The sequence below is a fragment of the Leptonychotes weddellii genome, chromosome 5 (assembly GCF_054177405.1).
Source record: "Leptonychotes weddellii isolate Sample4059 chromosome 5, ASM5417740v2, whole genome shotgun sequence".
In the NCBI taxonomy this organism is placed as follows: Eukaryota; Metazoa; Chordata; class Mammalia; order Carnivora; family Phocidae; genus Leptonychotes; species Leptonychotes weddellii.
The window spans coordinates 51810486-51832737 of NC_138373.1; the positions used below are offsets into that span (position 1 = coordinate 51810486).

At 37.5% G+C, this 22252-nt stretch overlaps 1 protein-coding gene across 1 annotated transcript in view; it reads left to right on the forward strand.

Moving 5' to 3' along the window:
• MALRD1 (MAM and LDL receptor class A domain containing 1) overlaps positions 1-22252 on the forward strand; it is a 259630-nt gene that overhangs the window by 70154 nt on the left and 167224 nt on the right. The window contains exons 7-8 of the mRNA XM_081818907.1: positions 16478-16723; positions 18276-18433. Coding sequence (XP_081675033.1) covers positions 16478-16723; positions 18276-18433 — 404 coding nt within the window. The remainder of the gene's footprint in view (positions 1-16477; positions 16724-18275; positions 18434-22252) is intronic.

Genomic DNA, 22252 nt, shown 5'->3' on the forward strand with positions numbered 1-22252 from the left:
TTTGGAGATGTATCTTGAAAGAAGTTGCTGTGGGCGATGTCAAAGAGGTTACTGCCTATGTTCTCCTCTAGGATTTTGATGGATTCCTGTCTCACATTGAGGTCTCTCATCCATTTTGAGTTTATCTTTGTGTATGGTGTTAGAGAATTGCAAACCAGTCTTTATTGTGTATGTTTCACATATGAATGTCTTATTTTACTGGGAAGATTTTAAGCTCACAGAAGGCAGCAATCAGATCTTGCATATCACATGTCTCCATGCCAGGTCCTATAAGAATTATCCCCTAGTTCAAGATACATGTCTTAAAAGAATGTATCATTTATTATAACTGAATTTAAATTAAATCTTCATTTTTAAAGAAGGTATTTTTATTTTATATCCTGCTTTAGTGCATTTGAAGCATATAGTCCAGTTTATTTGAACAACTAACATCCTGGTTAGTTGTTTTAAAAAAATAATCATAAGGCCACTCAACAGTTCACCTTATTATAATTAGAATATTTAGATGACTCATTCATTGACTGTCTACACTGGGGTATAGATAGTGAGTGGTGAATTCTTGCTATGTCCTGGTGCAGATCCCCATGGTCTGTTTGTGCCAATCAGATGCACTGAGAGAGTGGATTGGTGTTGGCTCCTGAGAGGTGTGTCTCTTTGATTCAAAGAATTCTGTTAGGTTGAATGATCCCTATCCACAGCTACTACCTCCAGTAATTATTCTCATGCTTGGTTCTTCATGATACTTAATTTTATTGAGTCTTACGAGACCTAATGTAACCAAAAATTACTATTGGCATAGAATCACAGGAATAGCTTCGCATGATTTTATGTCTAGCTTCAACCCTCTGAATCAGGGCTTTTTTGGAAATTAAGCTGGACCAGGGGAGGCTGTCCCTAGTTAATTTTCCATTATACTTTAGAAAGTGGATATACTGTCTAGCAGGTGATATTGCGTCTTAGGTTTCTGCATTAACTTCACCACCACACTCTAAACCACAAGTAGCAATGCTGCACAGTGGAACAAATATTGGACTTGATCTTTTTAATGAGTTTTAGCTCTTTTTCTCCTCAGAGTTAAAAATATAGCCTTAAGTAAGCGACTTCAATCTCTGCCAGTTTTCTAATGTGTCAAATCTCAAATGAAAGAAACTAATTGAGACCTAACTAGTCTTCCTGCCTCTAGTCATTCCCAATTTTAATTCATTTTTCAATTTAATTTTCTAGATTAAATTTTCTAGAACAATATTCTGACCACATCACCCCCCTGCTGAATATTTCCAATTTCTGAATTTTTCCGATGCTGAAGGATAAAATTCAAACTTCTCAGATTGGTATGCCACTTTGTTTCAATTCAGCATACATTTATTGAATGGATACTATATATAAAATTATAATTGAGGCTCTAATGATGCAAAGATGAAAGCCATAGTCTTCTTCCTTTTTTTTGTAAGAAGCTTACAGTTTAATAGGAGAGACATCCTTGTAATGAACAGTTATTTTTTTTAAATCATACTATGTGCCGTAGTACTGTGATAAACATAAGTGTTATGAAGATCCCCCCAAAGAAATAAATAATAATTAAAATAGTAATACCAATAGCCATTATATTAGTAATAGGAATAATGAGAGCCATTATTTGTTGATAAATGTATGGTATACCAGGACACTGTTTGGAAGTTAAGATGCATTTTTTTTGTGGAAGATTATCTTCCTTTTGCAAATGATATAATTTAATGAAAGCATGACTTACCAAATCATGTAAAGAGAAGTGGGATTCACACTCAGATTTGCCTAGTTACAACATGCATGCCCCACTGTATTAGTTTTATGCGGTTGCCATGACCAAATACTAAAACTCTAGTGGCTTTAAAGAACACAAATTTATTATCTCACAGCTCCGTATGTCAGAAGTGGGACTCAGGTCTCATTGAGTGAAAATCACACCATCTGAAGGATGCATTCATTTCTTTCTAGAGGCTCTAGGAAAGACTCTATTTCTTTGCTCATTCAGGCTGTTGGCAAAATTTAGTTCCTCGTGGTTGTAGGGCTCAGCTCCCCATTTCCTTGCTAGGGGTTGTATCCAGCTCTCTGAGGCCACTCACATTCCTTGGCTAGTGGCTCTCAGTTTTCATACTTTGTTCTATCCTTGCTCTTGGAGTTTTTAGGATTTATGAGATTAGATGAGGTTTACTAGGAGAATTCAGGATAATATTCCCATTTCAAGGTCCTTACCTTTAATCAAACTGCCAAAATCACATCTCTACCCCCACCCCCGTCATGTGAAGCAACGTATTTGCAGAGATTTGAGCAGGGACATTATTCAGACTACCTTTCTCAGTTTATCTTTTTTTTTTTTTCCCTAAAGAGTAAGGTATCTGGTAAAGTTCTATTAGTTGGATCTAATGGAGTAGTAGCCTTTTAATAGAGATAGAGATACCCCAAACTAAGAAGAACATGGTCAAGGACTCAGGTACATAGAAGTCCATGTGTGTTTAGAGGAATAGACAGATATCTGGTGTGAATGAAAGATGGACTGGGTCTGGCTTGTGAATGGCTCATAGTAATGCACTCAGGAATTAAGAGTAAATCCCAGTTGAAATGGGGATGAGGAAATGCTTTGACCATGAAGCAGACAGCTAAAAATCCCTCATGATTATATCTCCACTAATTCCATGCATGAATTTTGGAGTGAGAGGACATGGATTGAGTTCTGTCTCCAGTAGTGACTGGTTTATTCTCTCCATGATTGCTCTTACAATTTGATGCAGAACAAATACGATCATACACGTGTATGTACATGCAGGTCCGTGTAAGTTTATTTCTACACATGCCCACACATATGAAAGTGTTTGTAAATTATCAAGTGCTATAAAAGTATTCATTTTCATCTCAAGTAAGATTGATTTTATTCTTATCCACAAGCATGCTGTGACTCATGCCTGTTTTTATTAATATGTCTCTTTTCAAATGTTGGAAAGGCATTTTCTATTCTCTGTATTTCTTCCATGAATTCTACTCTTCTTTTTAAGGCAGCTTAGTATCCGGTTCCTTAGTATCCAGTTGGTGTGACCCCAGTCACCCCATGTCCCCTGGTGTCAGAGATCTTTCATGGCATTCACAATGTCATTCAGTTCTCTCACCATACATTGAACTGTGTGATTAGTGAATCTTTAGTATAACTGCATACATGGGTGTTATTTTTAAACTCCATTAGGACAGAGATGTAGCCATTTGCTTCTTGTTATTTCTTGGTTTTTCTCTTTGGCCTAGGATTTTAGACAATGGACTATAAGGACAAAGAACACAATTTCAGTGTTAGTTTCTTTTGGGTCTAAATCCTAGCTCTGCTACATGCCAAATATATGAATGTTCACAAATTAATGAATTTTGGTGTAAAATCAAGATAATATTTATTTTTCAATATTGTGAGAATTAGAAGTAACATATATATCTGGTATTGGTTGCCATTCAATTAAGTTTAGCTATGGTAATGAAAATGATGACTACTAATGAATGTTTTCATTTTTTTAACCAAAGCATATGTTTACCTAAATTTGTTTTGATATAGTTATTTAAGTTGTGATCTGTTTTTTTCCCCAAAATCTTATAATTATTTATTTATATTTCAAAACAGCCTTGTAAGTGAGGTCAGTTGTAATTACTGTTACAGTAATGGAAACAGTTTTATACAGAAAGGTTAAAAGAACTGATTAAGAGATTTTTTTTTAAAGACTTTTTATTTGTTTATTTGACACAGAGAGAGAGATAGAGAGAGAGCACAAGCAGGGGGAGTGGCAGGCAGGCAGAGAGAGAGGGAGAAGCAGGCTCCCCGCTGAGCAGGGAACCCGATGCGGGGCTCAGTCTCAGGACGCTGGGATCATGACCTGAGCCGAAGGCAGCTGCTTAACTGACTGAGCCACCCAGGCGCCCCAAAAGAAATGATTAAGACCAGACTTTGAATCACTGAAGTTCTGTGAATTGACCTCAATGTGGTGATTTTTTTATGTTCTTAATTATCCCATGATTCTAGGCAAAAACTGCCAGTAACTCCCCATCTCAGAGTAAAGCCAAAGTCTTCACAATGGCCATGGAGACTGCCTACTGGCACCCCCGTCTCTCCTCCCCTAACTTAGAACCATGCTCTTTAGGATCTAGTCACATGGGCTTCATGATGACCCTCCATAACTCTAAGATCTTTCCCACCAGAAGGTCTTGAACTTGTGATTCCTTTGGCCTACCTCACATGGTGTTATACTTCACTTTATTTAGGTTCTTTACTCCTGTGTTAGGAAACTTTAAGTCAGATACATACTAGATGTAATAACTTTGGAAATTGCAGTCTTTCTTATTATTAAATGCTACGTTTGAAAATAGAGATAATTAAAATTGTGGAAACAGCTCAAGTGTCCATCAACTGAAAAATAGATAAAGAAGTGGTATATATGTACAATGGAACATTACTCAGCTGTCAGAAATAATGAAATCTTACATTTACAATGACATGCGTGAAGCTGGAAAGTTTTTTGCTAAGTAAAATACGTCAGAGAAAGACAAATACAATATGATATCACTCATATGTGGAATTTAAGAAACAAGCAAGGGGGGAAAAAGAGAGAGAGACACAAACCAAGAAACAGACTTCACTATAGAGAACAAACTGCTGGTTACCAGAGGCATGGAGGGGGCGATGCACTGAATGGGTGATGGGCATTAAGGAGGGCACTTGTCCTGGTGAGCCCTATGTTATATGCGACTGATGAATCACTGAATTCTACTCCTGAAACTAATATTATACTGTATGTTAACTAAGCGGAATTTAAATAAAAACTTTAAAAAGGACGAAAATAGAGGTAACTAACATTTCTTATAATGTTGTTATGAGGATTAGAGATAATATTCATCAAGTACCCAGCACAGAGCGCAGCATGTAGGAGGTAATGAGTAACTAGTAGTTACCATCATGACTAATTTTATCACCCATTTATACATTGCTCTGCAGTCATTTTTAACTACACCTTTTATACATATGCAAATTCATATATGTAATACTCTCACACATGCATGCACGAATATACACATTTATATGTAACATGTGAATTATGCAACACACACATACGTAATGTGTGTGTGTATGGACATACATGCATGCTAGCACATGCACACACACACACACACACAAATACCAGAGAACAATTTTACCCTAGTTTGATGATACATGTTTTAAGGAAAGAGAGCCCATATGCTAATTCTGTTTCAAAAGACTTTTGTACTCCATTCATTATGAATGATGTATACAAAGTAAAAAATATGTATATTGAAACAAATTCAAACCTAATTTATCCCAGTTAATTTGAAGCATAACTGGAATGGTGTTTAGGCATACAAATACTTTGGGTTTGTTTTGCTTCCTATTAACAGAATTTAGCTTTGATGACTTGTTTTCTTTTATTTTCTCCTTTGAATTAGATAATTGTCTTAGTTTCATTACATAGAATTTGTTTTCACCAGGTTGGCAAGGTTTACAAATGGAAATTGCTTTGTTATAGATCAAATTATACAAAGATAGCATTAAATTGTAATTGTGACTGTAGAATTCTGTCTATAGAAATAATAGGGAAATCTTTGATGAAAGTGTCAGAAATGTATATTTTGAACAAATTGAATAGCTACTGTTACTATCAAAAAAGAAGAAAGAAACTCAGGAATGTTTGTCATTTTCATCACAGTAAATAGGTCAGAGGTGATTGACTCTCTTTCTCTAATATCCTCAGTCTTGGCATCTCATAGTTCAGCAATCCAAACATAGCTCTATCCTGTCATTTTTGTCTAAAAACCAGAATGCCAACTCATCTTCCAGTAAGCCATATCCTGGAAGGCTGTCACTTGCTCATAGCTATGTGCCCTCCTCCTTGCTCTCTTCAGTTCATTCATTCATTTGTTCATTCCTTTGTTCATCCAGAAAAATGCACAGTGAGCGTTTTCTGAGTACAAGGTAGTTTCTATCCCCCATGGGCACTATAGTCTAGCAGTGGAAAAGGTCATTATGACATAACCACGTAGACAAGTACAATGAATGTTATTAAAGTTCTGTGAAGAAGAGCTGCCTTGTATGGCAAGAGGCTGTAATGGATGATCTTGACCAATCAAAACTTTTTTGCAGAAAATGGATATTGAGCTGAAATGTGCAAGATTTTCGAAGAGAGATTTCTAGAGGCAGGTGGCCCAGCATATGTAAAGTATCTGTGGTTGGAGGGGCTGCAAGAAGGCTAGTAGGTTTTTGTGGTGGGGAGTTGAGGGGGACCATGAGATGAGGCTGGAAAGGTGAGTAGAGTTGAATCTATGTCCATTAGTCCATTAACAAATTTGGTCTTTACCTTAACTCTGATAGGAAGCCATTTAATGATGTACAAGCAGAAGAGTGATCCAGTTTGCCTTTTGAAAACATTACTCTGTTTACAGTGTACAATATGAATTTTAGGAGACTAACATGGATGCAGAGCCATCAGTTCGGAAGCTGTTTCATTAGTCAAGGAGAGACATGAATGTCCCTTGAGAAGTGGGTGATTCAAGAAATATTTAGAAAGTAAAATGGGACAGTGTTAGTGGTTGGTTGAATATGGGCAATGAAGGAGAAGCAGGGATCAAGGATGACTACAGGATTTCTTCTGAATTCTTTTACCACTACCTACCTTCCCTATTTGTTCTATCTTATGTAGTTCATACTCCACTATAAATGTAGTCTGGATCTTAGATATTTCATAGAGCATTTCATTCCTTATATTTACTTTTCTAAACTGTAATTTGGTTCTTCCTTAATTTCAGCATTTCCTCCTCAGCCATCTGGAGTGTAGAGAGTGTTCAGTCTTCCATTTACCGTAAACCATGGTTTCCAGAAAACTCAACATTCTTGTCCCTCAGTCCAGGTTAATACTCATCAGAGGAGCTTTAGCCTGTTTTGGATTCCCCAACTATAACTGTACTACTTGAATCTTTTCTTTATCCTAGACGCCCTGGCATGTTATTTTTAAATAAAGCGAAAATTTATTTAAATACACATAGTATGAAAAATGGGCTAGATTAAAAAAATATTTTCCTCTGACTTCTGTCTTTATGTTCTATTTCCAGAGGAACTGCTAATTTCTTATGTATCTTTCCAGAGACATTCATTAAACACACCAGCATGGGGGCACCTGGATGGCAACAGGCTGTTAAGCATCTGACTCTTGGTTTCAGCTCGGGTCATGATCTCAGGGTCTTGGGATCGAGCCTGCAATGGTATTTGTGCTCACTGCAAAATATGCTTGAGTTTTTCTCTTCCTCTCCCTCTGCCCCAGTGGCTCATGCTCTCTCTCTCTCCCTCCAAAATGAATAAACAAATCTTAAAACACACACACACACCCCCCAGCATGTGTGTTTTGTTGTGCATGTGTATGTATTCCTCTTTCCACTTGAAAAATATTATCTTTTATTCTATATGCTAAAGTAAATTTCAAAGGTTTAAAATATTTAAATATTTTAAAAAGAAAAAAATGAAATTGTTCAGCAATCATACAGTACTAGAAAAAATATGGAAGAATTTTATTTAATATTGGATTGTCAAAAGCCATAAAAGGAAAGATTGACAAATTTGACTGCATGAAAGTACAAGATACAATTTTCCTGAAGTGATTTTGATTTTGAGATTTATGCCTAGATCATACTTCTAGCCCTAGCTCTCTGTCTCATGGTAGTGCTTTATTTGTGATGTCTTAGAGCCAATTCTCCTTAAATCCTCAAAGCCTCTATCAAGTACACTGAAAAACAATAAAATATTAATATATTTTACATTTTCTGACAGCAGAAATAATTCACTGGACTGTCTTCATGTTATCCCTGATAGCTGAATTTGAAACTTCAGAAAATGATGATTTTAAATGATCAAGCTCATTACCATACCTTTTTAAATATGATGCACTAGAAACTCAAGGTATACAAATTGTTCACCACCAAGATGTCAGCAATTTCCTCCAAGTCAGAATCATGAAGGAATATTCATTTTTTTATTTTTTATTTTTACTTTTTTAAGATTTTATTTATTTGAGAGAGAGAGAATGAGAGACAGCATGAGAGGGAGGAGGAGCGGACGGAGAAGCAGACTCCCCGCTGAGCAGAGAGCCCAACACGGGACACGTTCCCAGGACTGCAAGATCCTGACCCAAGCCAAAGGCAGTTGCTTAACCAACTGAGCCACCCAGGCGCCCGGAATATTCATTTTTAAAAAGTACCTTTAGATTTCTTGTTTGAGTGCTTTTCCTGCACAGGATTAGAACTAGTTGAATGTTAGCATGCAATGTGAGCATAGCATTTCTTAATGGTTAAGTATTAAAACTGGGTAATTAAAAAACAGGAATAAACCATTCTTTCTGGAAATATCTTTTTGAATGAACATGAGTGGCAATCTAGTGTAAATTTTGTCATGCTGATCAAGGCTGTAGGAAGTGTTCTTTGAACATTTGAATTGCAACTATTTGGAATGAAGAAGATGGAAGCTACCGGAACAGTATTTGAGCCAATCTGCAGTTTGTTCTCAGTCGAGGGCTGAGCCCAGGGCCCAAGAAGCATATAAGTACAGAAAACGCTGGTTTTTGAACAAGAGCCTCGGCCACACTGCAGTATTAAGCCACTTGGAACTGTGGTGGGCCTTCCTCCTCAAAGCTTAAGAGCTTCTGTTCTACCTAGACTCCCTTCCAGGTTTTCCTTGTTTTCTTAACACAAATCCCAATTCCTCTACCTGTTTTCTTTGTCCATTCCATAAGGCTACTGTCATCTATTTTATGGGATTTCTTTCCACGTGTTACCTCCTTTTGTGCTAACAGTAAAGTAGATAACACAGGATCTTCACATTTTCAAGTCTTTGCTGCAAATTACTAAGGGGAAGGATCAAGAGGCTTAAAAAATAACAAATATGAAGGACTTTCAAATGTGTCAGGATCTCCCAAAGCAGCTGGTCTTGTTTTTTTTTGTTGTTGTTGTTTGTTTGTTTGTTTTGTACCTACTGCAAAAAGCCAAGAAGAACCATAAGGGTTTTATTTTCTATCCTTATATCCCTTAGAAGGTTTGGCTGCTCCACTGAACTCTCTTGCCACATATATAGAATTGCAAAGTAAGAAAAAGAAAAGTAGCCCTTGGCATCTGGGACCTGGCCTGGTACTGTATCATTTAGGCCTTGGTGTTGCTATGAGCTGGTGGTTCTCCTGTTGAACATAAACAATTTCAAGGAGTGTCAACATCAGGCAAAGCCACTCTGGAACCATGGATCAAGATAAAAACAAGATCACTTTGTAAGCATGAGTGAACACAGACAAAACATGACCATTGTCTTGGCCAAAAAAATAACCAAACATCCCCATATCTTGATTTATAGAAGTGCTTCCAACCTATTATAACTTTAGCCTAGTCTAGTCTTCCCTTTGTTAGGTAAGAATCATTAAGATAGCCAGGGCGCCTGGGTGGCTCAGTTGGTTAAGCGACTGCCTTTGGCTCAGGTCATGATCCTGGAGTCCCGGGATCAAGTCCCGCATCAGGCTCCCTGCTCAGCAGGGAGTCTGCTTCGCCCTCTGACCCTCCCCCCTCTCATGCTCTCTCTCTCTATCTCATTCTCTCTCTCAAATAAATAAATAAAATCTTAAAAAAAAATTCTTTAAAGATAGCCAATCACATAATTATCTCCGCTTCCTGATAGCACTCAATCTGGATCAAAATTCCACTTTCTTTGACCCTCCCCAAAATAACTTACCCAAAGCCCTAATCCTATTAAGTCATTTCCCCTACCCTCACTGAACTATCCCATGGTTCCCCACAGTATTTGTTCTCCATCACTGCAACAAGTAATAAACTCAACTTTATCCAACTACAGTGTGCCCAGTAGTCTCTGATTAGAGGGCAATGGTAAGACAGAGAAAATGGGGTCAAGATTGTAAAGTACCTGTGGGCCATTTTAAGGATGTTGGCTTTTAATTCTGAGTGAGAGGGGATGCCATTGGAGGATTTTATTTTTTTAACTTTTAAAATTGTATATTTTTAAAAAATTTGTGATAGTTTCCAATTCACAGAAATATTGCAATAACACTACAGAATTTATACTTCATCCACATTTGCAGATTATTATCAATTTACCCATTTGTTTTATATAAATCTTACTTTCAAGTCATTTCAGAGCAAGTTTCAAATACTGTCTCGCCCTTTTACTTCTAAATAATGCATTGTCTGTTTCCTAAAATAGAGGATGTTCACTTACATGTATAATCAATTAACACTGATACAGTATTATTATTCAATTTATAGGCCTCATACAGAGTTTATCAATTGTCCCCAAAATGTCCTTTTATGTAATTTTTGTTTTTTGTCTGGTTCAGGTTCTAATCAAGGATCATACTCTGCATTTAGTTTTTAAGTATCTTTATATTTCTTTAATGTACAGGAATTACTCAGCCTTTGTCTTCTTTGACACTGATATCTTTGAAAAGTAAAGACCTTTTATTTTGTAGAGTATCCCCCAGCTGGTATTTGTTGGTTTCTCCTTATATTTAGTTTCAGTTCATTCAGTTTTGGTGAAAATGCTGTGTATTAATTTGTTACCTTTTCTTGAAAACCCATTGATCATATGTTTCTGAATCAATTTCTGAATGATATATCCTGATCCACTGATCATTCTGTCTATATGTAAGTCAGTGCCACACAGTGTTAATTACTATAGCTTTGTACAATTTTTTGAAATCAGATGTTGTATATCTGACAGTTTTTGCTAATCTAGGTGCTTTGCATTTTCATATACATTTTAGATTCACTTTGTTAATTTTTACAAAAGTCCTACTGAAATTTTGACTGGGATTATATTGGAATCATAGAAAAATTTGAAGAGAATTGAGTTCTTAACAATATTAAGATTTATGATCCATAAGCCTGATATATATCTCCATTTATATAGGGTCTCTTTCCTATCAGTATTTTGTAGTTCTCAGTATAAAGGCCAGATATCATTTTGTTAAATTTATCCCTAGAGTTTTGTGTTTTGAAATGCTCTTTGAAAGGACTTGTTCCAAATTTTAGATTCTAGTTATTTATTTCTAGCATACAGAAATGTAATTGATTTTTGTGTATTGATGACATATAATCTTGCTAAACTTATTTGTATTACAAAGAACTTTCTGTAGATTTTTTATTATTGTAAGATGAATGCGTTGAGCACATTTATGCTTTACTTTCTTTGCCTGATAATTCCATCATCTCTTTTGTATCTATATTTGCTTTTATTGGCTATTTTCCTCTGGTTATTGATCACATTTTCCTGCTTCACATACCAGTATTTTTTTTAAGATTTTATTTATTTATTTGAGAGAGAGTAAGATCACAGAGGGGGAGGGAGAGGGAGAAAAAAACTCACCACTGAGCCTGATGTGGGGCTCGATCCCAGGATCCTGGGATCATGACCTGAGCCGAAGGCAGACGCTGAACCGACTGAGCCACCTAGGCGCCCACAAAGTAGTAATTTTTAATTTGATGATGGAATTGTGAATTTGTGTTGCTAAGTGTTGAAACTTGGTATATTTCCTTAAAAAGCATTGAACTTTGTTCTAGAGGCACTTAAGTTGCTAACAGTTCCGTTTGGTCCTTTGAGGTTTAAGTTTTTTTAAAGACAGAAGTCAGCAATTTCTTTGATATTAATATTTTTGAAGTATAGTTAAACATACAATACTATATTATTTTCAGGTGACAACAGTGATTTAACAATTAGACACATTACAAAATGCTCATCACAATAACTATAGTTACCATCTGTCATCATATAAAGTTATTACCCTATTACTGATTATATTCCCTATGCTGTACTTTTTATCCCTGTGACTTATTTATTTTATAGCTGGAAGTTTGTATTTCTTTATCACTTTCCTCTTTGCAAATTTCCTCTGTATTTTTTTTTTTAACTCAGGAAACTAGTTTTTAAAGTAATCTAGTGTAAAAATAAGTTGAGGTTAAAAGAATATGTTCAGAGAGTGACTATGTTCAGCTTTGCAGGCCATATGGTCTTGATTGCAACTACTTAACTGCCATTTTAGTGTGAAAGTAACCATAGATAATGTGTAAACAAGTGGGCATGGCTAAGTCCCAATAGAACATTATTTACTTAAACAGATGGTAGGCCAGATATGGTCTTAAGATTATAGGTTGCCAATCCAATCCATGGTCTAGAGTCTACTTCCTTCTAGAGTTACTTTCCCCCATACTAAAGTGTACCCTTCTGGAATTCCTACTGAATGCCTTACGTATTCACCAAGGACTCTACATTCTGGCTGATAGAAACTCAAAGATATGTGGCCCTGTGTGACCTCTGGTAATTTTTCAGCATATAGCTCCTAGTTATTCTCTTAGAAATTGTTCTCAGTTTCTCTTTCTGGATTTTATCCTACAAATATAAAAACTAGAATTCAGACAAAGACTTAAGCATATCTCTGGATCTCCTTCTCTGTATAGCACCCTTTCCTCCACCACCCAGCATTGAAAATTCTAGCTGTCCCAGAGTGTTTCCTCAACTATGTGTAACCCCATTTTTTGCTGGGCTGACCCTATTGGAGTTATAGTCCAGAAGTGCCTCCATGCAGAAATCTAGGGGTGATCATAGGGTGTGCCTTTTTTCATTTCTTTAAGGGATCCCAAGCTTATATTTCCTGATGTTCAGTGTTTAAAACACTTGTTATATATACTTTGCCCAAGTTTCTAGTTGTTTATTGCTGACGGATAATTCCATACTTTATTACTCTTTCTTACCGTGTATATCTGAGAGCAAACGTCTTCTTATTACTTACCTTGATATTCAAATTGTCTCTGATTTGGCCAGTAAGTTTCTCTAATAACTGCCTCCTTGAGCCTTTCATCATAATGCAATAAATTTTTGAGTACTTTATTATTTTCTGGTACAAAAAAAAATCTAGGTTCATCTTGAATTTTTTTTGTTCTTAGCTCCAGACTATTTTCTCAAGGGGTCCTGGCTCCTTTTAATGGGGAATAGTATTTAAATAGAGTTTGGGATAGAGGAGTGACATTCAATTATGTTAAAATGTCACATGGTTCTATTTTGTTTAATGGACCATAAGGGTCAAGGGTAAGGCACAGAGATCAGAAAGGAAAGTATTGTAATAAAATCACACAAAATGATAGTCACTTAGGCCAAAATAGTAACAGTGAAAAACTGTATATGTTATGGAATAAAAAGTTTTATACACACACACACGAACACAGACACATATATGTGTTTTTATATATAACATCCAAACCAAATTTTGAATGGAGGCCCACCTTGTAACTGAGGATTGGCCCACCTTGGGCCAAAATTTGGTTTGGATGTTAAGACTGACAGTACTGATTGTACACTAAAAGGGTTGAAAATATCTATTACTCACATAATGAGGCCTTCTCGGACATCAGGGTAGCTCCAAGGCATGTCCAAAAGTAGTTTTAGAGAGCAAGGAAAGGAAACTGATTTAGAGTTTTCTGGTGGTTGGAGGGTGGGACTGGGGTGAGAATTTCTGTGCACAGATAAGGGCATGCTTGGTTCGAAACTCCTGCCACTAACGGGAGCACCTGGGCTAGCTTACTAGGTTTCCAGATGTTGGACACAAAGGAAGCACTGTCAGCAATCAGCTCAAACACCAAAAAGTGGAGTCAGACCCTACTACATAGACAAGATTTGTTTTTCCTCCAAGTAACTGGAGTTATAGAGTTGCCATAAACACAGTTGAGGAAGACTGTTCACTGGAAAAGTTTGGAGGCAAAGAATCAGAGTTTGCATTTCAGCAAGTTAAGCTTCAGATGTCTCTAAGACTTATTTACATTGGAGTTTTTTTACTTTCATAATTTGTTCTTTTTTGTAAAAATAAACTGCCCACTAAGAAGGTCTCTGCCTAATTTGAATAATATATTTTTATTAAAAATCAAAGTTACATAATTCCATAAAAGCTTTAATATCTGAATCGCTTAAAGATATATACCCTCCCTCTTAGTAGCTGATTTCTTTGGACAAAACAACAGACATGGAAAATAATTTGGAAATAGGTAAATAACATTAGTTGATGATTTTCCTTGATATTTACCAAAAAAGTGTTTTATGGGTAGGACACATGATAGCAGTGAAATTGTCTTTATTAGTGTGAAGGGCTTTCTGTTCAAAATAATCTTATGTACTATTTAAATTATTGTGTTTTTAAAATTGTGTAGCTATTTATGTTTTAGAAATTTAAAAATTATTATTCTAAAATATTTGCAATGTCAGTTGTGTAATATCTGCCAATATATTATCTGTGATGTGTTTCCATTTAGAAACATGTTCAAACTACTTTCTTGTTTGTTTTAGAAGAATTAAATTTTAGCTTGATTCAGTCTCTTTGGAGAAAAGCATCTTAAGAACCAGTTTTGTTTTTACTCCCCAAACAAATTGGAATTGACAGAATCAATACAAATGCCAACTTGTGTAAAATTAAATGGGATCTAGTAATTTCGCAGGTTCTCAACAGCCCCCTGAGAAATAATGCATCTGGTAGTCAACACTACCATTTTAGTTCATTGGTGGTCTGGTCTTGTGGTAGTTGACCTGGATCATTGCTCTTCTTTTCAAGTCAATAGATTTAAAAAATAGTTCAGAAGACAATAGACCTAGGTCCAAATTATATCTCTGCTCTTGAAAAATCACCAAGTCATTTAACATCTATAATCCTCGTTTATTTTTCATCTATAAATGAAGGTTAATGTATGTGCTCCCCATTTCTATGTAGCTCAGAAATGCTTTAATGTTATGATTCTGAGTCAAGCTCTGTGATTGAAACATTAAAGGCCTTTTGTGTTACCCCGAATCTGCTAAAACTGAACTGGACAGCTAAATAAAAATAGTTTAATCCCACGCTGCAAGAAAGGAAAATGTTAGCAATTAACCCAGACAAGAAAGTTTTGTTAGAGGCAGAATGCATGGTTGAAACTTATTTTCAAAGGCTTTGCAAGTGTAAAGGGCATTTAATTAGGCAATTTTGAACAAACAGTCCAGAAACAGCTTAGCACGCAAAATGGCTAGAAGCCTTCAGAACACTACTCTTCTCCCCAGTGGTTTCTACATGGCATCCCATCCATTTCCTCCCACTTCCTCCCTCTTAGCCATCTATTTTCTAAAATGTAGGACTGATCCAGGACATGAAAGCTTCTTTATGAGATTTTATCAGCAGTTTTCAGCTCCCAGAACACCTTCTAGTGAATCCCTGAATCACCCCCAGCTCTAATCCACACTAGTCCTCAGCTACCAGACAACCCCAGGCCTTGGAAGCTACCACGTAGAAATAAAATAGGGAGGCATCATCAGTTTCCATATGTACCAGATGGGGAAGACAGGAAGGAAGAGAATTTCTGGTACTGTCGTGTCACAGAGCAACTGGGGAGTGGATATCCTAAGGTGGATCTTTGAATGAATTTTTCTACTAAAATATTATTACCCTGGTGTTACACCCTATTGTAATATTGGAGCAGGATAATAATAATACCTTAAATGTGCATATTGAACTGCTTTGTCATTTCCAGAGCACTGTATTTCACTCATTCATGTATTTGACTAATATTTCCTGATCATTTACTAATGGCCAGGCTCGGCTCTAGGCACTGGGGATATCAACAATAGTCTCTTTAATTAGCTTAACTTCTGTAGGTTGTACTATTTTTTTTTTCTCTTTTTAGATAAACTAAACTCGTCAAGGGTAGGATGATCTAAGTCTCATAGCTGAGAAGGATCAATACCAGCATTCAAACTCAGGTCTTCAAAAACACTGCTCTTATTTTAAGCTTTCTGGGGGGGGGTGGGGGTCAGCGAAAAATAAAACTTTATTGTTGACATTTCTTTGTAGGGAAATTGTTTCTAAAATTCTAAACAATTGACAGATATAAATGCATTTTGGAGAAAAATCTGTTAGAAAGTTGAATATTACTTATATGTTCATACCCCTACTTCTGTGGAAATACTATATATATATATTTGGTTTCTGATAAATATTAAAATGCATGGGTGGTAATGGAATGTACTTCCAAATACACCATAGTACATAAGCTCTTAGTACCCTAAAGATTTTGTTTCAGTATAAAAAATGGAAAGCCTCACTGGCTTTCAGATCTAATTTATATTCTTGAACTTAGCTTACAGGAAATGCTGTATTTGAAGAGTCTTGGGGTACTTTCCTAGATCAATAAAATGATACTTGATTTTTTTTTTTCATTTTGAATAATCCTTGTGAGTGATCTGTTGGCCAGAACCCTGGAGGGGATCAGGAGAGAAAGATGGGGATCAGATAACTCATACTCCTAAGAACACCGTGTTTCTTAATATGTTAAAGTGAATCTACTCTTACTAGCTTTTAAGCTTAGTGATGTGTTAGTAGTGTTTCCTCATCTTCATTTATTTTCTGTTTTCTAGGTTCCTGCCCTCCTGGCTATTGGGAATGTCAGAATGGCAAATGTTATAAACCAGAGCAAAGCTGTAATTTTGTAGATGACTGTGGAGATGATACGGATGAAAATGAATGTGGTACCTCCTGTACTTTTGAGAAAGGCTGGTGTGGCTGGCAAAACTCCCTGGCTGATAACTTCGATTGGGCTTTGGGAGTTGGCTCTCATCAGAGCCTAAGACCTCCCGAAGACCACACACTTGGAAACAAAAATGGTAGGTTATGAGGCTTTCCTCCTATTTACAGTGAGCATCTCATTGTCTTCCCTGACAGCAACTGGAGAGCTCTGGTGAGACTACCGTGGGGCCATGGCAAGCGAGTCAAATATCTGATGATTATATTTGTCTCCTGGGGCTGCCATCACAAAGTACTGGAAATGTCAACTATAGACATCATCTCACAGTTCTAGAAGCTAGATGGGAGAAATCAAGGTGTCAGCGGAACTGGTTCCTTTTCAGGGCTGTGAGGGAGAATCACCTATTCTGTGCCTCTCTCCGAGCTTCTGGTAGTCTCCCACATTACTTGGCTTATAGATGGTGTTCTCCTTTGTCTTTACATTGTCTTCCCTCTATGCACGTTTGTCTCTGTGTCCAAATTTACCCTTTTCATTACCACACAGTCTTCATGTGATGAGGGCCCACTCTGATGATTTCATTTTAATTTGGTCATCCACAAAGGCCCTATTTCCAAATAAAGTCACTTACACAGGGACTGGAAATAGGACTTCACCATCTTTGGGGAGGGGCATAATTCAACACATAACAGGGAGTAACCAAATTTTAATATTGTTCTGGTAATTGTAGATGGATGATAATGTATGCTGCCTTCGGGCACCTTTCCTAAATGACCCGTGTTTATAATTAATAACCCTGAATTCTGCCACTCATTGGATCGTTAACATGTCATATAGCTTTTCAGATTCTCAAATTTCTCATCTGCAGGTGGAGAGAGCCCAGTTTTCCCTGTGTACCAAGCAGGGATTAGAGAAATGAGATGATACGTATGAAGGGAAAGCAGGTTTGGAAGCTGTAGAGGGTAACATGCAGATAACTGTAAAGTCACATGTGTCAGACGTGTTGGCAATGCCTCGTTTTTGCAGTGAGTAGATGGTCAAAGGACAAAGGATGTTAACAGAATAAAGGACCCTGAATTCCTGGAAGCTACAGAATAGGAAAGAAGGTGTCTAAGTGTAGCAACTCCTCAGGCCTCTGATACAACAAAACCCTCCAAGCCAAACTGACCACACCAGAGAAATGAAGGTCTGAGCTCCATGCAGACACTGGGCTGTACATTGATAAAATGTTTTGAGTATTTGGATACATAAATATAAAACTCATTATCTTCCATGTTACATATTAAGATTCTCAGCATTTTATTTGTGCACTCAGTAGATGACTGAATTTTTGGAAGTACGTTGTAATGCCTTTATTTATTTTTCATAGGTAATATCTTTGCATTGTTTTACAAGAACTGGAAAGTATAGGGAGTCCATTAAATGATTTCTATAACTATCTTGTTGATTCGGTGCCGTAAATATCCTGTCACATCAGTTGATCTGCATACTGTGAAGTACTCTGCTCAAAGCACAGACAGTTGGAAATTGAGCTAGAAGCAAGGCTATTTGATTTTCTTTCTGTTTCAAATGGAAATGCCTTTGACAGCTCATATCCTATGAAATATAATTAAAAACCCTAACTAAGATGGAAAAGCTAAAAGGATCCCCTCATTGTTGTTTCTGTCCTATCTGAACGCTGTCCTTCTTCCTAGGGCACTTCTTGTATCTGGAGGCTACTCCGGTGGGCCTTCAGGGTGAAGAAGCACACCTCAAGAGTGCCGTGTGGCAAGAATCCAGCGCTGCCTGCACCCTAAGCTTCTGGTATTTCATATCTGCAAAAGCCACGGGGTCCATTCAGATCCTCATTAAGGTAGGATCTTCGTCTGTGATCCCTCTGAGCTTAGTGAAGACTCCTACAGGCAGCCCACGGCCAAAGAGAGTTTTCACAATTAGTCTAACTTGGCCAGAGAAAGCTTCCTTTTATCGTGGGGAGCTTCTACTTGGGGTTCAAATGCTCTGTGGGGTTTGATAAGCGGGGCATGGGAGCGAGCTTTGAGCTCAACATCATACCCTGTGGTTATGACTGAATCCCAGATATTCTTTTTATGATAACATTTAGTTGAAGACTCATAAATTTCTTCTTGCTGTCTCAGCATTTCCTTGCCTATCCTTTTCAGTAAAAGAAAATAGATTATTTGTACATCTGAAGGGAGAGCAACTATCCATTTTAACTCCTGTGTGAGCAATCACAAAGGGAACTAACATTAGACATTTGGGTTCTAACCACACCGTGCCAAGGACTGAACCGCTCAGAAGAATGATCAAGGTGTGATTACACTGAACTACTTATTAACTATGACACCATAGTGCATTTTCTTAGTGAGGATTAATTGGATGTTTCTGTCAGGGCTTTAATTTAGTATAACAAAGTGACAGTGTTCAGGGAACAAAATAACAAAGTATATGTTAATATTAATAAGAGTTGGTTCATATACCTCTGCTCTTTGGCAAGTTAAAGCGGCAGCAAAAAGGAGATGAGTGTGTGTTTGTGTGTGTTCATTTCAAGAATCTAATGAGAATTCTGAGAAAGCTAACTTTAAAAACATGCTCTAGAGGCCCCTGCTGTTTTATCACACATGAGCTTTGCTGGAGTGCCCTGCGCCGTGGGAGAACATCTGACTAGAATACCAAAGGGCTCCAATGTGTGAAGAGCTCATGGCTATAGTCTGTGTTTTATCTGACACCTGAGGTAACTTTATAAGTTCGTATTCTTCTATAATCAGAAATGCCTGCCTGATAAAATACATGCAGCAAATACTGCAGTGAGTTATGCTTATATTTAAATAGAGAAGCTTAAATGTAATGCTGAAAGTTCTCACAAGAGTCTTTTGCTTGTACCCTACTGAACGGGATGCTTGGTTACACAGTGAAGGATTTTGCACCTGAAGGATTTTGCACCTGAAGGATTTTGCACCACTTTGTGGGTTTTGCTGTTAGTATTTGCTTCCCTCATGTTCACCTTTAATCTCTCTTACATTATAGTAACAAACGTTTACCATGAAATGTGAAGTTAAGCTATTTTGCTCTATAAGTCTTCCTGTGAAGTTAGGTTGAACTCCTGTGGTTTCTCCAACTGATTCCTATGTGCATTTAACAGCATTTTTAAAGAACTATCTTCCTACCATATTTTTTAAAACACAGTAACACTTGTTACAAAAAAAAAAAAAAGTATGCTTATTCTCCTTTACTGACATTTTTTGCAAAGAGAAATCTTTCATCGCATATATTGATTTACATTCAGGAATTTTAGGGCAATCATTTTATTTTGGTAATTAATATGATACATATTTTTGATCATCATTACAAAGTACTTCTTTGGCTGCTCTCTGTGTGGAACCATGCTGGGTTTTAACCTGCTCATTAGGCTGAAAGCATCCTAGCCAGATGGCAAACACAATAGGGGCAGGGATTCTGTCTTTTATTTCTTTCTTTACTTCTCTCTTTTGAAATGGTCTCAATTTATGCATGTGTTGCCTCCAGCTCAGTCTCCCCTGTCTATTCTCAGGAATGTCTCCTTCTGTGTTTCCCTCTTTTGCCTCCATACCAAACCTAACACAATGTGGCAGACTCAGCTTTTCACAAAACTTTCCTTGACCACTTTTGCCCACCATGATTACTCCTTCTCAGAGTGTCCCTCACAGCTCCAGAAATTCTTCTTTCTCACTAAAGGTTCAACTATATTTATTCTATTTCAACAGGTAGGTCATAAAATCTTGAGAGCAAGATCTTGAAGTTTTAATCTTAATGTCCCTCTGAGTTCTTCAGAGAAGGGATTGCAGAAAAGGATAGGTATCCTCCTAGAGCCCACTCCCAGGCTTAAGGCACCCCTTTTTGGGACAGTCCTTATGAAGGAATGACTGTTATGGGTTACATGCATGACAATAAATTCTAGTCTGGGAAAGGTGGTGTCATTCAAGATGGCGGTGTAGGAAGACCCTAAACACAACTCCTTCCTTGAACACAACAAATTCATAGCTATGTATGTAATAGTTTTCCTCTGTAAACAAACAAAAAAATCCCTGAGAACTAGATGGCTAGGATTTCCACAACAAAAGACAACAGAGACACTTTGAGAAGGACAGGAGAGGTAGAGACATGTCCTCCCTGGGATCCTACCCCAGATGCAGTGACCCCACAATTGGGAGGGATCCCCCAAATTTAGAATTCTCCCTCAAGGACTGAAGGGCTTGTTCCCCACATCAGGCACCCTGACCTTGAGGGCTAGCACCAGAAAGATGAGCCTGCCAAATGCCTATTTTAAAAATAAATGGGGATGAAGACCAGGAGAATCATTGAACTATAAGGAACATATACCCGACTCTAAAGGGGCTCACATGCAAACCCACTCATGCTGAGATCTAACACAAGAGGAACAGACTGAAAAGTACCTAGACCAGCAAGGGAGATCCACTTACTACTTTTAAAATGACTGCCAGGGAGGCAGGACCCCATGAGGACTTTATCCAGGGATGGAAGTGCTGGTGCATGCCATTCTTGCCATTCATCCTAACTTCCTGGTGATGCAACAAATGGGTGCCATTTTTGGTGCCCTCCCTCTAGCTAACATGTGGAGGGCATGGTCGGCCCTCCCCACGCATAAGCAGGCTGGGGGACACACCCCTCGTTCCACTCACCCTGTGCATTATTGGAGCTACAACAAGGCAGATGAATGCCCTGAACCCCACCCACCCTGTGCACAACTGGGATGGTTAAGTGATGTGAGCCCCGATCTCCCTGCACAGCAGCTGTGGCCCTATCGGAGTCAGCATACTCATGCAGCCATAGAGTACCTGGTTCTAGTGGCCAGGAAAGATGGTGCTTCTGAATCACATGGAAAACTCCTACACAAGACCACCCGTTCAAGACTGAGGGGGTAGCCATTTCACCTAATATATAGAGAGAAACAGAGAGAGGCAAAATGAGGAGAGAGAGGAATTTATTCCAAACCAAACAACAAGGAAAATCCTCAGAGAAAGATCTTAATGAAACTGAGATAAGCAACAAACTTAATAAAGAATTCATAGTAATGGCCGTAAAGATGCTCACTGATCTTGGGAGAAGAACGGATGAACACAGCAAGAACTTCAACAAAGTGACAGACAAAAAAAAGAAAAAAGAAAAAAACGAAACAAAACAAAAAAAGCCAAAGTGACAGAAAATAGAAAGAAAATACCAAGCAGAAGTTAAAACTACATGGAGAAATACAATATAGGGTTTCAACAATAGAATGGATGGAACAGAAGCATGAATCAGTGAACCAGAAACACAGCAATGGAAAACACCCAATCACAGCAGGAAAACTAAAGCAAAAAAGAATTTTAAAAAGACAGGATGCCTTAAGGGACCTCCAGGACAGTATCAAGCAGAATAACATTTTCGTTATAGGAGTCCCAGAAGGAGGAGAAAGAGAAAGGGCTAGAAAAATTCTCAAAGAAATAATGGCAGAAAACTTTTCTAATTCCGGGAAGGAAACAAATATCCAAGTCCAGAAAACACAGAGAGTTCCAAATAAGGTGAACCCAACGGTGTCTGGGTGGCTCATTCAGTTGAGCGGCCAGCTGTTGGTTTTGGCTCAGATCGTGATCTCATGGGTTGTGGAATCGAGCTCCACATCAGGCTCCATGCTCAG